Source organism: Ziziphus jujuba, chromosome 11 (genome assembly GCF_031755915.1).
Source record: "Ziziphus jujuba cultivar Dongzao chromosome 11, ASM3175591v1".
Classification (NCBI taxonomy): Eukaryota; Viridiplantae; Streptophyta; class Magnoliopsida; order Rosales; family Rhamnaceae; genus Ziziphus; species Ziziphus jujuba.
In genome coordinates this window covers 16,207,965-16,221,850 of record NC_083389.1, presented here as the reverse complement: position 1 = coordinate 16,221,850, position 13,886 = coordinate 16,207,965, and the positions used below count along the sequence as shown (strand labels likewise).

Below are 13,886 nucleotides of genomic sequence, written 5' to 3'. Positions count from 1 at the left end.
AGTGTAAATTAATCATAATTAGAATTTATTAGATATATCTACAAATATGACGGGAAGAGACAAATATTAAAAATTAAAATTAAAACCATCACAATTTCAAATTGCATTTTTTTAAAAAAAAAAAAACAAAATTTAACGAATTCTAACGTTAACAAATAATTAGAATAAACAAACTACATTTAATGTTAAAAATAAAAAAAAAAATAAAAACCGAACGGATAACAAAAACTAAACACATTAACAAACAAAAGCCTTAATAATTTAATTCCAGTACTTTTGGGATAGATCAGATCGATTAGGATTCAAACTAAAATCCATCTTCCCAATTTATCAGCCAAAAAAAAAAAAAAAAAAAGATTTGATTCTGAAAACGTAATTGGATAAGTTACCAAATTTCCAACATGAATTCGAAAGTAGGTTCCCAAATCAAAATTCTATAGTTACATACAACTCGGATCAAAACTCTTTGCGCAAAGAGTTAACTCCACCAAATGGTGCTATATTTTGAGCTAAATAGCAAAAATGCCTAATCTGGCTTCACCACCACAAATCATAGTTTTAAAAGTTGTTTACAATTCTCCATGTGTTCAAATTTCATTACGCGTTCATCACTTACATTGGAAAATTTACACAATTGTAACACATTCTTGAGTGAAAGAATCCAGTCACAGTAACATTTAAACAAATCTACAATGAGAATATCATATAAGGAATAAGAAATTTCCCAATTAGAAAAAAAGAAATTTCCATTTCTGCAGGATGGCAGCAACTTTTGATCATAACAGAACCTTCAGATGTTGGTATGCTTTATCAGATCAAGAATGTATAGATATATTTATCAAATTAATGTATCAACATTTTGCATGAAATTCTAGACAAAGAATGAGATGTAACCAACTATGTACCTTCACCACAAATCTCGTTTGAAAACATAAACCATATTCTCCAGGAATGACCACTTCCACAAAAAGTTGTAGCGAGGAACAATAATGGTCAAGAGAGAACTTGCCTATGTAGATTGATTGGGTAACTCATCCAGGAGATAGCGCCCTGCTTTTCAAAAATTATATGTGTGACAATAGCTTCTGAATGGGAGATGGTACCCAATCATGGTAAGTTTGGGGTCGCCAGTCCCATAGACTCCGCAACTTCTCTAGCAGAAAGATTATCCGCTTGTTCCTACATATAGAAAACACAAATAACTGAGCTATGATCGTAAAGTTCTTTCCACTCTTACACTTTCAAAAAAACTTCTTTTAATTGTGAGAAATTTAAATATAATGCATCATCAATGTGGACAATGATTCTTGCCCAAATTTTCTCACACAGAAGGTTTTAGTTCTATCATCTAGGGTTTGTACATTTCTCTTCTTCATATTTTTAGTTATATTTGTTGAATGAAGTATATCTGTCTTTCACTCATAGCAATTGTAAAAAATTATGGCGATCATACCTGAAGGCGATGCAACAGATACATCAAGAAGAGATGTACAAATACCTGTTGAAGATTTCTTTTGGTTATTAATTAAGCTTAAATCATTCCACTAGTAGGTATTTGCAATTCAAACTCTTTTTTACCAGATAGAAAAGCAAGATAACCCGAGCTATTGGATACCGCCAAAGAAACCTCGTGGCCCTGACAGCTCCTGTGTCCAATAGCTTCGCTGCCTTCTGCAACTGCACTAGGCGAGGTGAAGCATAAAGTCAATGCTGAAGAAAGGGAGGTAAAGACAGTAAAAGATATGATAAAAAGAGATACCTGTATACTTGCCCCAGCCATATGACGATGATGCAACGGTAGAGGGCTGCAATTATTTGCTTCATAAGATAAATATGCAAATATTTAAATAATTATGAATTGGAAACAGACCTAATGCAACAGAAGGCTCGCAAGCATACATACAAATCTATATGCATGCATACAAAAAGTAGAGGAATGAAGTAAGCAAGGATGATCAAGAGTATAAGAAGAAATGTGCTCATCATAAGAGTGATTGAGGACTGAAATGAAGATGACAGAAGCAACTCGATTATCATTGTCACTCGCACAATAGACAAATGACCATACTAGAAAGGAGTAGCTTCAAGGGGAAGATATTACATGAAGGACCAAAACACATGGCTCAGGCAGTAATAGGAAAAGAGGAATATAATTAGCCATTACAACATATAAACAGAAATAACAACTCACTTTATAAAGTGCAGAGAAATGTGTAGCCATGTTTAAAAGACATCTTTAGTGCTGAGGAATACAACATATCTCATAACAAACAAAATGCCAAAACAATCAGAGGAAACATATACAATCCCTTGCATAATCATAAAAGACCCAACATACTCAAGTGCCTTCATTTCAGTGTCTTCTTCCCAGGATGATGACCCTCGACGAGAAACTCTACTTCTTTCTGCCTCTACCTGTTAAAACACCACCAAGAATTCACATACCAAACAAACATATTTGAGGTAATAAAAAATGACAACTGAAAGCTACAATAGATAATTGCTATATCATATAAACACAGCTTAGAGCACCTGAAGACAGACCTTTACTTCTTGAAGACGATTCAATTCCTTCTCCAGTTGAAATTCGGCTGCAGCTTTTTCACTAGCCATGGTTTCTAACTGTGTTTGCTTGTAGTACTGAATAATAGAAAATTACATATCACGACATAAACAATTTTGAATAATAACTGTATGTAATATAAATATTTCTTCAATTAAGTTTACCAATAAATCAGTAAGTTCACGGTAGCGCTTCTCTAATTCCATATGCTCCTGCAAAATGGAAAATTACAACCAATAAGGTGAACCTTTTAGGTATAATTTATGGATAGATACAACCAATAAGGTGAACCTTTTAGGTATAATTTATGGATAGAATTCATCACCATGAACATATGCACCCCAAAATTTAAAAGAATAAAGAAAAAGGAAAATTAACTCAATTCACGGAGACTCATGTTTTGATGCACACCCATGGGAGATTAATGTTTATATTAAAGAATCATATTAAATTGATGCATTTATCAGTTTTAGATACCCGGTTCGAAGGTAATGCATTCATAAAGTAAAATCATTCAAAATCAAAGTGGAATGTTCTACCGTAAGTCATGCCATTTACAAGGTGGAAAGCTAAAAACTCTGAAATTTTGTGTTTGGCTAAACTTTCTTTACCATTCAAGTACACAACCCCAACCTGCATTTTGGGAAGTAATTTAGTAAATAGTAAACCATTACTCTTTTCAATTATTATAAGTTATTACTGCTTTATCATGTGAAGATAGAGATAAGTTAATTGCAAGGTTATAACTAAGATGTCTTGCTTCAAACTCACATCAAGGTTAATAGTGAAATAACATACGCCATTTTAAAATTCAGTTAACACTTATTACTGGTTGTACGTTTTACCACTCAATAATAAGATCTTCACAGTTTGGGATGTGCAAAAATTACTTCTCTGCAAGGGATAAAGATAAGATAATTGAGTGTCATATCTTATAACTTAGTTGGGTGTACTTCACACTCATATCTGGGTTATAAGCAGTGAAAATATATTACAATTGACTCAAACACCAATGACTTTGAAATGCTTCAGAATGCTCATAAAGACCATCCAGCAGCACCAAGGAGTTCAATCAGAGCTGGAAGAGAATGTGATCAACCAACTGAAAGTTCACACAGCTCCAACTAAATATGAATAAAGATCCTATGAAATAGTATATTTACAACCAACCCTAAGAATCAAGATCACAATTTTCCAAGTCCATATGTTTTTACAGCAGTATGACACAGCCTCTTAAAAGTTGGCTCCATGAACTAAACAACAGTACCAAAAGCTGTTATTCATATCCATATGAGAGTCCAGGGTTTTTAGGCTCATCTTAATTTTTTCTTTTTTTGGTAAATTAGGCCCTTCTTGATTTGAATTAAATAGATAAACTCAATATGAATAATGTAAATGTATATCTTAACAAAATATTCAAGGGAAAAATTAAAAAGGTCCAAAAATGAGAAAGATTACCTGACGAGAGTAATGCTCAGCATCCCTCTTCATGGCAGCCATTTCAACTCTCATCTTTTGCACTTCGGCCTAAAATTATTGCATCCAATAATTGATAGCAAACAAATCATTAAACAGACCATTGAATATTGAAGGAGAGTAATGTGGCAATAACAAACATAATTAGGGGGAAAAAAATAATAATAAAACAAACTTGCCTCCATGGAAGAAAGCTTGCTTTCAGCATCTCTCTGACCTTGGCGAGCTCGTTCTACTTCTTCTTGCCAAGCCTGCATCTAAAATAATTTATATACATATACATATACATATATGTATATAAAAGTAAGTAAACTTGTCTTCAAGAATTGTGATTATTATTTACTGCTGCTTCTCTTGAAGGACTAAAAGATAACTGAAATTGCTGAATCTAAACTGTAAAACATGGTATAACAGATGTTTACTTTCGTATTTAAAGATGAGTTTCCAGAGGTAACAGAAACACATCCATAGGTATACAGAATCAATTACTACAATATCAAAAGAACAGGTTCTTTTTTGTTTTTCAAAACTAATAACCCTAAAAGAACCGGTATTATGAATCGTTTGCTTCTGGATATATGTTGTTAGCCTAGCCATGAAAAAGCAATTCAGATAAAATGTTGGTTATATCAATCATAACCAGAAGAACGAACGTGCTTAGATATTCATTTAACATAAACTTTAACTAAAAGAATCAATATGCATATTATGTAAATGAATCACACATTTAACTAAAACTATAAATATTCACTCAAGATCTAACCGCATAATTTATCTACAAGATCATATTAATTGAAAATATAATAGAATATATCAATCAAAAACAGAAATTAATAGACAATATCACTGAGATGCTAATTTTAAGGAGGCCTACCACAGCATCAGAGCATGTGCCTAAATCTGTTTCAAGAACAAAAAGCCTGCTGGATGGTTATATAAAAACTACCTGAATTACTTGATTTGCATCTTCTGGAGACTTCTTCTGTCCACGCCGGACACGATCTTCCATATCTTGAAGCTCTTGATTTAAATTTGCACATTCAACCTGATGGAGCATACTGCTATTATTAAAGAATCTAGAAGAATCATTTAATTCCAAGAAATGCGAAACAGACATTAAGATAAACAATGAGTACTTGTGCCTACCTCAAGCAAGGCCACCTTCTGCTCAAGGTCTGCTGCCTTTGCTGTTCTCTCATCTGCTATTCTCTGAAAAATGATAAAATTTCCAGCATTCAGTGAGTTACAGTTGAATCATTTGCATAATTTTTCAGCCAGAAGAAAAATTATGAAAATGCACCATCTTAGAGGACGTAATCAAGATGCAGAAATTCCAAACTACCCAGCATACCCATAGATATTTCAACCCAGAGGTGACCATTGAAGAATTAATTAAAGGAAAAAATTGTTGAACTTAAATCACTAGCTACATGAAATTTCAAAGGTTAATCTTAAGATAATATGCCCTTCAGATAGGCAAGCACACACAAAGGGAGTTACAGCTGAAGAGCAGACTTGCAATCAGTTATTGCTGGTGGCAAGCCGATAAGAATAACTGATTCTATAACATACCATGACAAATTAAAAGTTACATTTGGACCATCAGAATCTTATGTCAAGATGTTCATTAAACAAGTTTTAACAAACATTCACTACATAAGCACATATAATAATTCCCAATGCACACACATCAATTAAAAAAATTGAACTTTCTAAGATGTTCCTTGGAAACAATAGCCTTTGTGAAGATTGCGAACATAAACACAACAATTCTCAATGCATACACATCAATTAAAAAATTGGAATTTCATCCATTCTAAGATGTCTAGAATTCTACAAGCAAAGTAACTTGTTATTTAATGATCAAAAACAAAAAATTAACTTCGTATTTATCTGTTTCTGATACATAATCTGCACTAACTTAGTATGTCAATACATAAAATGCAAGCTAATGTATCATTAATGAAGATGTAGAATTGAAAAGATTAACTGAATTTTTTTTAATTAACCGACCAGATCTTAGCATTTGAGACCTTAATGGGCTCATACAAAAAATCCACTTTATTCAACCGATAATTTTAGTTTATTAGTATCAACATAATAAATTCAAGGAACTAAAGTTCCTAGAGATTAAACATCTCCAACTGCTATGTAAATCTAATGTCCAAATTGCTATATCTTATGGAAGTAAGCATATTAAGAATTATGTACCACATAAGAACTAGACACAGGCCGTAAAAAGTCCTTACTTTACCTGGATCCTTGCAAGGGCTGTTGATCCCTCTATAGCTCTTTGTTCCAATTCTACTTCCCTTTCCATAAAAGCCTGTTTTTTTAACACAGATAGGTCATTACAGTGTAAGTGAACACCCGGAAAGATGATAAAATTAACAATTGCAATAACTATTTTCAGCAGAAACCATTTTAGTAGCATTATGTGCCGCATGCTCTTCCTCTGCTCTCCGTTCTGCAGCAGCAAGCTCCTCCCTTAGAGCCTGACAAGAAGTATATCATCACATATCAGATCTCAGGATAGAAGAAGCAAGTGATATCACAAAGGTGCACTACAAGCAGGGAAGAATGAAGCACTAACCTGCATCATCCTTGTTTCAGCGAGTTCCCTATTTCTCTTCATAGACTCCATGCTTACCTGGTCAAAAGTAATCATCAAGTTTCAAAATCCAAGTCAAGAGTATTCTTACTTTCTTCAATAGCTCTGGGAAAATGAAGACTGAGTACTAGTGATAAGTAAATTTTATGAATATAATAATAAAATACTTGAACAAAACAAACAAGGTATTTCAAAGAATCAGTCTATCTATGTCTGAGAAAAGGATAGGAGATGAAGGGAGGGGGGAATAAGAAGCAGCTCTGAGCATTCTTGAACTATAGAAATATAGAACTAAACTATATAGAGAAGTTTCCAAGGTATATGCATATATATATATATAGATATAGAGAGGTACAGAGAGAGAGAGAGAGAGAGAGAGAGAAGGTAAAGTGGAATGAACCTGCAATGAAGCTAAATTTCCTTCAGATAAAGCAGCTTTTTTCTTAAGTTCGTTTGTGGCATTGACAAGTGCCTCGATTTCAGAATTCTTTGCTGCCAAGGCCTCAATCATATTTGACTCTACTCTAGTCACTTCACTTTTGGATACTGACAAATCTTGCTGTAGTTGCTTTATCTGAGCTTCATATGATTTGCTTAGCTCTCTCTATTAAAAAGACAATAAATTAACAGGTGGCCAAATGGGACTATATTACTAATTCATGCATATCTAAATAAAAGCATCAGTTAACACATGAAAAAGAAAAGAGGTTCAGTGTCTCACTTCAGCAAAAAGAAGTTCCTCCAGCTGCGCATTTTCAGATTTGTATTCTTGAAGTCGGGATGAAAGTCCAGCACAAACCTGACATTTGATGCCAAAAAGATAAAGAAAGCATCTAAAGAGAAGAATGTTTAACCAAGAAGTTTGTCAAAAGGGAAAAACCACTCTGTTATGCATACAACAGGCTTTTCCAATATTTTTTAAAAGACAGCTGCTTATTGTTCTTAATATATACATAATTCAGAATTGGAAGAGTAGCTCGTATTTGACAAATATTTTTGATAACTCATAATTTCTTAATGTGGAATAAAGCAACCATGTGATCAAGGAAAAACATGTAGAAGAAAAACAAAATTATGTGTTCTGTTTTATATTAGGAATGGATTGGATACAGACATTCAAATAAATGGCTCTTAATCACTTTCCCAAGTATATTACCATTCCAATACTTCTCCGCCCTTAGGAAAAACAATGCTATCATGCCCTAAAGCACTTGGCAATTGGTAAGAAACCAATATATGAATTAACTTTTAAATTTAACCAAAATAAGTGGTAACCAAAATTTGTATGAAGTTATAATGTATAAATATATACATACATATATATATATATATATATATATATATATATATATTTACATATATATAGATATTTATATAATGACCTAAGAAAGGGACAACAAACAAGCTACTGGTAATTATTGGTTGTCCCAACCTTCATAGGTGTATGCTACATAAGGTATATTTTCCATCGGTGACAATAGTTACAGATTATATGCATCTAGTCTTTCACTGCATTAAGGCAATAGATATTTGCTGTTAATCGAGGTAATTATGTAAATAATGACATGCATATGTGCATTTAAGTGTTTAATTGCTTATGTATTTATGTGAATAAAAATAAATATACGTATATATCAATATGAGGGCAAAGGGGGGGAAAAAAAAAAAGGATAATGGCATTTTATGACAATGAGTTATCTTTGTATCATTAGCAATGATGGAGCATTGAAACAGCTTACCTTGGCCAACCTAGCCTCTTTAGACTGACCAGTAGAAATTGCAGTTTTAAGCAGTCCTTGAGCCTGCATACCACTAAAAGATCTAATCAACAGGAAACCTAAAGTTGCAGGCAATAAGGTAATCCAGTGCAACATGAGAAAAACACAAGAGCCCTGAACAGTAAATACTGTACCTCATCAAGTTGTTCCTGTACTTTCCTAGCAGAAGTGGCAGCCTTCCGCTCATGTTGCTTCTTTTGCTTGATAGGAGATTCAACCTTGACATCAGCTTCGTTCGGTTGAGTTTCAGTGTTACTGATGTTACTGGGGGCATCGGTATTTATAGAATCAGATCTTTCTTGATCAACCTTTGGAGGAACATCCGCACCTTCTGATTTGTTACTTTGGCCATCCTCAACCAGATGATTTGCACTCACAACCTCAACTCCTTTGACAGAGAGCTGATCTTCATGAACTTCCAAGGGGCTTTCCATGAGATGCTCACCATTGGATGTAGATGCCACAGCTTCCGCATCATTAACAGCTACTGGAACTTCATCATGGCTAGCATCATCTTTACCCATGTCATCTGCTGAGGTCTCTGTTGTAGGAATGTCTGATGTTGGGAAACCATTGTCAAAATTTTGTTGCTGTTCATTGTCTGTTTGGACCATAGACTTGCCAGAAGGGGTCCCATCATTTTCATTTAGAAGGTCATCCCCATCTTTTTCAGGTGTTAGGTTTGCTTGAGATGAAATAGAGCTTGTCTGCTCATCTGCAGAATCACTCCCTTTAAGAGTCTCCTCCGTAGGAAGTCTCTTTTGAGCCTGAAAAATCCAATGGAAGAGATGAATGTCACTAGATATCACTTCTACATAAATATGCATATGTTTTTCCATAAGCATATACGCATTTAAATTAACTACTTGTATTGTATGTAACTACTACTACTACCTATAATACTGCAAAACTGAAAACTACCTTTTTCTTCAACTTTGTCTTCTTTGATTGAGATCCATGCACATTAGAAGCTAAATTATTCAAAACATGACAAATGGAAATAATAGTCAGCAACTGAGGTCATTGAAGATAATAAAACCTTTAAATTAAATCCTTTGAGATTGTAACTTCCCTACAATGAGCAAGAATGAAATTCTCACTTAAAAGTCAAAGAAGTGTAGAACCCCACTCTTTCCTTGCTATTTCATATTTTCAGGTTTAACCAAAAATGTTTCTTTTAGGCTGAATAAAAGTAATTGGTCAACATCAATAGCATATTTTCTCATTTTGAAAAGTAGAACACTGCTAAAACTGTTAGGACAGTGACATGTTGCTATTTGAACTCTGAAGAATACCTACCTTATAAATTAGAGATGACAATAGAAATAAAGAACTATACCTGGAGGTTGGGAACCAGACTGCTCATCGGCTAATTCACTAACAACCAGCTTTGCCCTTCGATCTACAACCTCAAATAAATCTTGGCCAAAAAAGAATAGAGTTAATTGTCTATAGTTTTAGCTTGATATATATATGTTTGTCTAGATTGATAGTAATTCAGCATGATATAAAATCCAATTTTCAACTGGTCATTGTTGTTAATTTGTTGTGTTGCCTTGCACTATTGTTTTGGCATGAAATACAAGGATGGGTCCACTTCCAAACAATTTCAAATTTTGGGATTGATGGTAACTGCTCAGAGTGGTTATGCGCTTTTCCTATGTTAAACGACCACAAATCAAAGATGCAAGAACTTACATAATTAAATATCAATTTTGACACAGGGACCACTAATAAAAGAACAACAAGATGATGATGATGATGATAAAAATAAAATAGAAAAACATGAAAAAAGATCCTCCTCTAATTTTAGGCATTGAATTTAGAAAATATAAAATAAAAAAGAACAAGTTGTGTTGCTCACTTTCCCATTCATATTGAAATGCCAAAAAGATAAGAAATGAAAATGTTCACGTTTTTCAAAATGCGAATTCCAAAACAAAGCAAAATACAGCTACATTTCTGACTGCATATTTATTGGTAGTTACAAATCCAACCAGAATTTGCTTTCATAAAAACAATTAAGCATGGTCAACCAGCTTTTGAAACACCAGTAAGATATGAAATCTATTGGCAACTCTGACCAAATTACTATGTGCAAAACCCGGTAACTCGAATCCTAGTAAGGCTAACAAATCTTCTTTTTACCCATCAACAGAGAGCAAAAAACTTGCATTTAACAACAACTTAATTCAATACAAAAGAACCCCCATTATTCACCTAGTAAATTCTCTAAGCTTATTATCCACGCCATATATATTCCAATAAATTCATACAGCGTAAATCGAAGACTCCAATCTACCTGTGCTTGTCAAAGGAAAACCTTAAAAATAGCACAAAAAAATAAATGACTACAAACCAATCGCACAGGAGCTTAGGATCAGACTTAAAAAACACATTATTTGCAAAAAATAAAAAATAAAAAATGAAATCAATAACAAAATAAATTCACAAAAAAAAAAAAAAAAAAAAAGAGTCTACAAGATCCACACACCTTCTGCGGCCTTGAGCCACGAAGACATTTTGAATGAACAGATTCAATTCTGATCTGCAACGACCGTGCTGCGGTGGCTTCAGAGACCGATCGACGGAGCTACCATGAATGATCAAAATTGAGCTCGCCTACACCCCCCAAAAAACGACGTCGTCGGTTAAGGTCAGAATAAGCGCGAATCGAAGACCTTTTTTATTATTATTATTATTGTTATTTGTTTGATCTGAATCACAATGGCAATCGTAAAATGGAATTGTTTTGGTTTCTGGGGGTGGGAAGGCGAAGAATTAAAGACCGTTTTTTTGGTGAGATTTGAGCATGAAAAAGGTGTCGTTTCGTATAAAAACACAGTCGTTAGTTGAGACTCTCCTCTCCTCTGTAACGTCCTTAGGGGACTCTACGACGAGTAAAATCGAAGAAAACTTGGGAAATTTTTCCAATGGGGTCGTGGCCACCATAACCTTGGGCTCTAATGGGCTTGATCTTGTTGGGTTTCAACAATCAGGTCCAATTGGAACAACCCATAACCTTGGGTTGTTTTCTTCCCCCTGATCTGCAAAAAAATTCCTCGTAACTTGGGTCTCATGGGTTGGTCTTGTTTGGGTTTTATCAGCTAAGCATAGATAGAAGTCCATCGAGTTTTGTTTGGGCTGAATTTGAGACCCGACAATAGGAAAATGCTGGTCCAAATATGAAAATTTAAATTTATTCCTTTCTTCTTTTAACATAGGAGTGAGGAATTCCGACTTGTTAGATTTATGACACTGTCCTAAGTGATAAAAGCTAGTGTTTCCTTTAATAATAACTAGAGCTCAAACAAAAAGAAGTTTGGATTTTTTTTTTTTTTTTTTTTTTTTACCTTGCAAACATATAATAAAATTGGGCAAGGGTGATTTTTTTAGCTCAAAACTTGATTAGATGCAAATTAAGATCAATGATTATTGTCATCTAAATTGTCTCAAAAATCTTAATTAATGACAGAATTGTTTTCTTAATTAAAGTTCTTGCCACTAGGGATTTTCAAAAATTTCTCTGTTAGTTTTTAGGAACTTGCATTGGCTTTTGCTTCATTTTATATACAAAACATTTAAAAGTATATTATATAAATAGAACACACACACACACACACACATATATATACACATGTATAATATATGTAGTCCCTGGACTCCAAATAGTGACTCACCACTACATATATTTCAAAAAAGTTTACAATGTATATACACACTAACAAACATAAATGATTAACCACTACTTATTAAACAAGAAAGATAAAAGATAAAATATTCAAGCTCAAAATCAAGTTTCAGATTACGCTTTTTTCATGATAAACTGTACCAAAGTATTATTTACATCAACTGGTGATTAAAAAATAAAATAAAATGGTTCTTAGAATTGATCATAGATTAGGATAGATTTTAGATAAAGACTCTTTCCTTTTGGCCAGGGGAAGGGGGAACTTAGTATAAATATCTATAGATTAGTAGATATATGTGTGTTTGTGCATTTATATATATATATATATATATATAACAAATGAACATATATATCTTCTTAGCAAAAAATAAGTGTACATATATATCTTCTCCTTTTAGATAAGAACTAACAAGAATCACATAGCGAGATATGCAAGATCTGATAGGTTTAGAGGACCTGGAAACTATTAATAATTGAGCCCAAATTTAGGTCCCTGCCTAAACCTTTAGACACAACCCATTTTCTCCCACCTAACAAAGCATAAAATTCTTCCTTTAAACTAGTCATGACCTTCTAAGGCTTCAAAGGGCTCAAAACTTTTTCCTCATCTGGCATTGGCTCCACTCTCACGTTCACCTTTTTCAGGGAATACAAGACAAACCAAGCTATTCATCAATTAGCTAGGGACCCAATAAAAGAAGTAGACTCCAAATACTCACATCTTTACCAACTAATTAATCAAATAAAGCCTTTAATTATCTAATATCTTTCTTATCCATTTGTGGTCTATCAGTTCTCCCTTCAAAAGCTAGCTGATTGGCGTGAGAAATCTAGTCAAACTTTTAAACTAAAGGGGAAAGTTTTCTTTTAGGATTTGAGCTTAATCCTTGTTGTTCCATACAGATATATCTATATATATATACACATATAACTATCATAATTTCGTTTATTATAGTTTTTAAATTGATTCAAACAATGAAATTTTTAAAATATATATTAATAATTTTATTTAAGCCATATTATAAGGTTTATTTTGTCCTTTTAAAAATTTAGTATTTCCTTATATTTAGATAGTGCAGAACTATATTTTAAATTGTAATCTTTAAAATTTAATAGCTAATAATAATTTAGTCTTGTCATCGAGGTGTTCTTACGCAAGAATGATTGTGCATCAACTTCAAATTGTTATTTTACTTCTTTACTTGAAAATGGGGTATGTGAAAAAAGGCAAAACCATACATGTCATAACGCGTGTCATGTTGTTGGGCTTACGATATATGAAGATTCAAGAATCTGGAATTGCAAGGCAGTGCCTGAATTATATGTGAGCTTTATAAGAGAATGAATGGAAAGAAAAGAATTGAAAAGAAATAAAGACATACTTTGGTGATTAATTAATGAAAATGGTTGAATCGAATGTGAGACACGTGGCTAATGGGTCAAAATCGAAAAGTCAATGTCAAACAAGCAGCCAAGAGAAATAGTCGTAAATTATTTATGTATGTAATGTATAACAAAAGTAGCAGCATATATAGCCACATATTATATGTATTTTGGTTATCACCAAAAAAACAAAAAATCTATATATATATATATATATAGGCAATGGGTCATATAAGGCCTTATATATGCAAGATAAGCATAGATGAGTCGAGTTTAATGAGAAGGAGAGAGGAGATGAGAGCCTCTTTAGTGCTTGAAAGGGACTCTTCAATCATACAGAACTATGTCACAATCTCTCACCCACCCTTTATTAGACTCTTTTTC

The 13,886-nt window shown here is 33.2% G+C and overlaps 1 protein-coding gene across 7 annotated transcripts; it reads right to left on the bottom strand.

Moving 5' to 3' along the window:
- Positions 1 to 465: 465 nt before the first annotated feature.
- LOC107406905 (golgin candidate 1) lies at positions 466 to 11,319 on the bottom strand. 7 transcript variants are annotated; one of them, XM_048465239.2, is made up of 21 exons: positions 10,923 to 11,317; positions 9,768 to 9,848; positions 9,350 to 9,399; positions 8,563 to 9,195; positions 8,390 to 8,452; positions 7,372 to 7,449; positions 7,051 to 7,254; positions 6,633 to 6,689; positions 6,460 to 6,534; positions 6,294 to 6,365; positions 5,186 to 5,248; positions 4,986 to 5,084; positions 4,219 to 4,296; positions 4,022 to 4,090; positions 2,728 to 2,775; positions 2,533 to 2,640; positions 2,339 to 2,415; positions 1,760 to 1,805; positions 1,579 to 1,677; positions 1,454 to 1,498; positions 466 to 1,179 (listed from the first exon to the last, which is right to left on the bottom strand). In XM_048465239.2, exons 1-21 carry the CDS (start codon positions 10,948 to 10,950, stop codon positions 1,108 to 1,110), a joined length of 2,145 nt encoding a protein of 714 aa, XP_048321196.2. In that variant the 5' UTR covers positions 10,951 to 11,317; the 3' UTR covers positions 466 to 1,107. The 7 variants fall into 7 exon arrangements, 6 of the variants coding, with proteins under 6 accessions (XP_048321196.2, XP_048321197.2, XP_048321198.2 ...); XM_048465240.2 differs by having other exon boundaries at positions 4,219 to 4,290; XM_048465241.2 differs by having other exon boundaries at positions 2,545 to 2,640; positions 10,923 to 11,315.
- Positions 11,320 to 13,886: the final 2,567 nt, after the last annotated feature.

Excerpts from the sequence above, each read along its gene's own strand:
- LOC107406905 (XM_048465239.2), bottom strand. The coding sequence starts at position 10,950 with ATGTCTTCGTGGCTCAAGGCCGCAGAAG. Across the intron at positions 5,085-5,185 it reads AGAAGGTGGCCTTGCTTGAG|GTTGAATGTGCAAATTTAAA; the intron begins GTAGGCACAAGT and ends ATGCTCCATCAG. Across the intron at positions 2,641-2,727 it reads GTGAACTTACTGATTTATTG|TACTACAAGCAAACACAGTT; the intron begins GTAAACTTAATT and ends TCTATTATTCAG.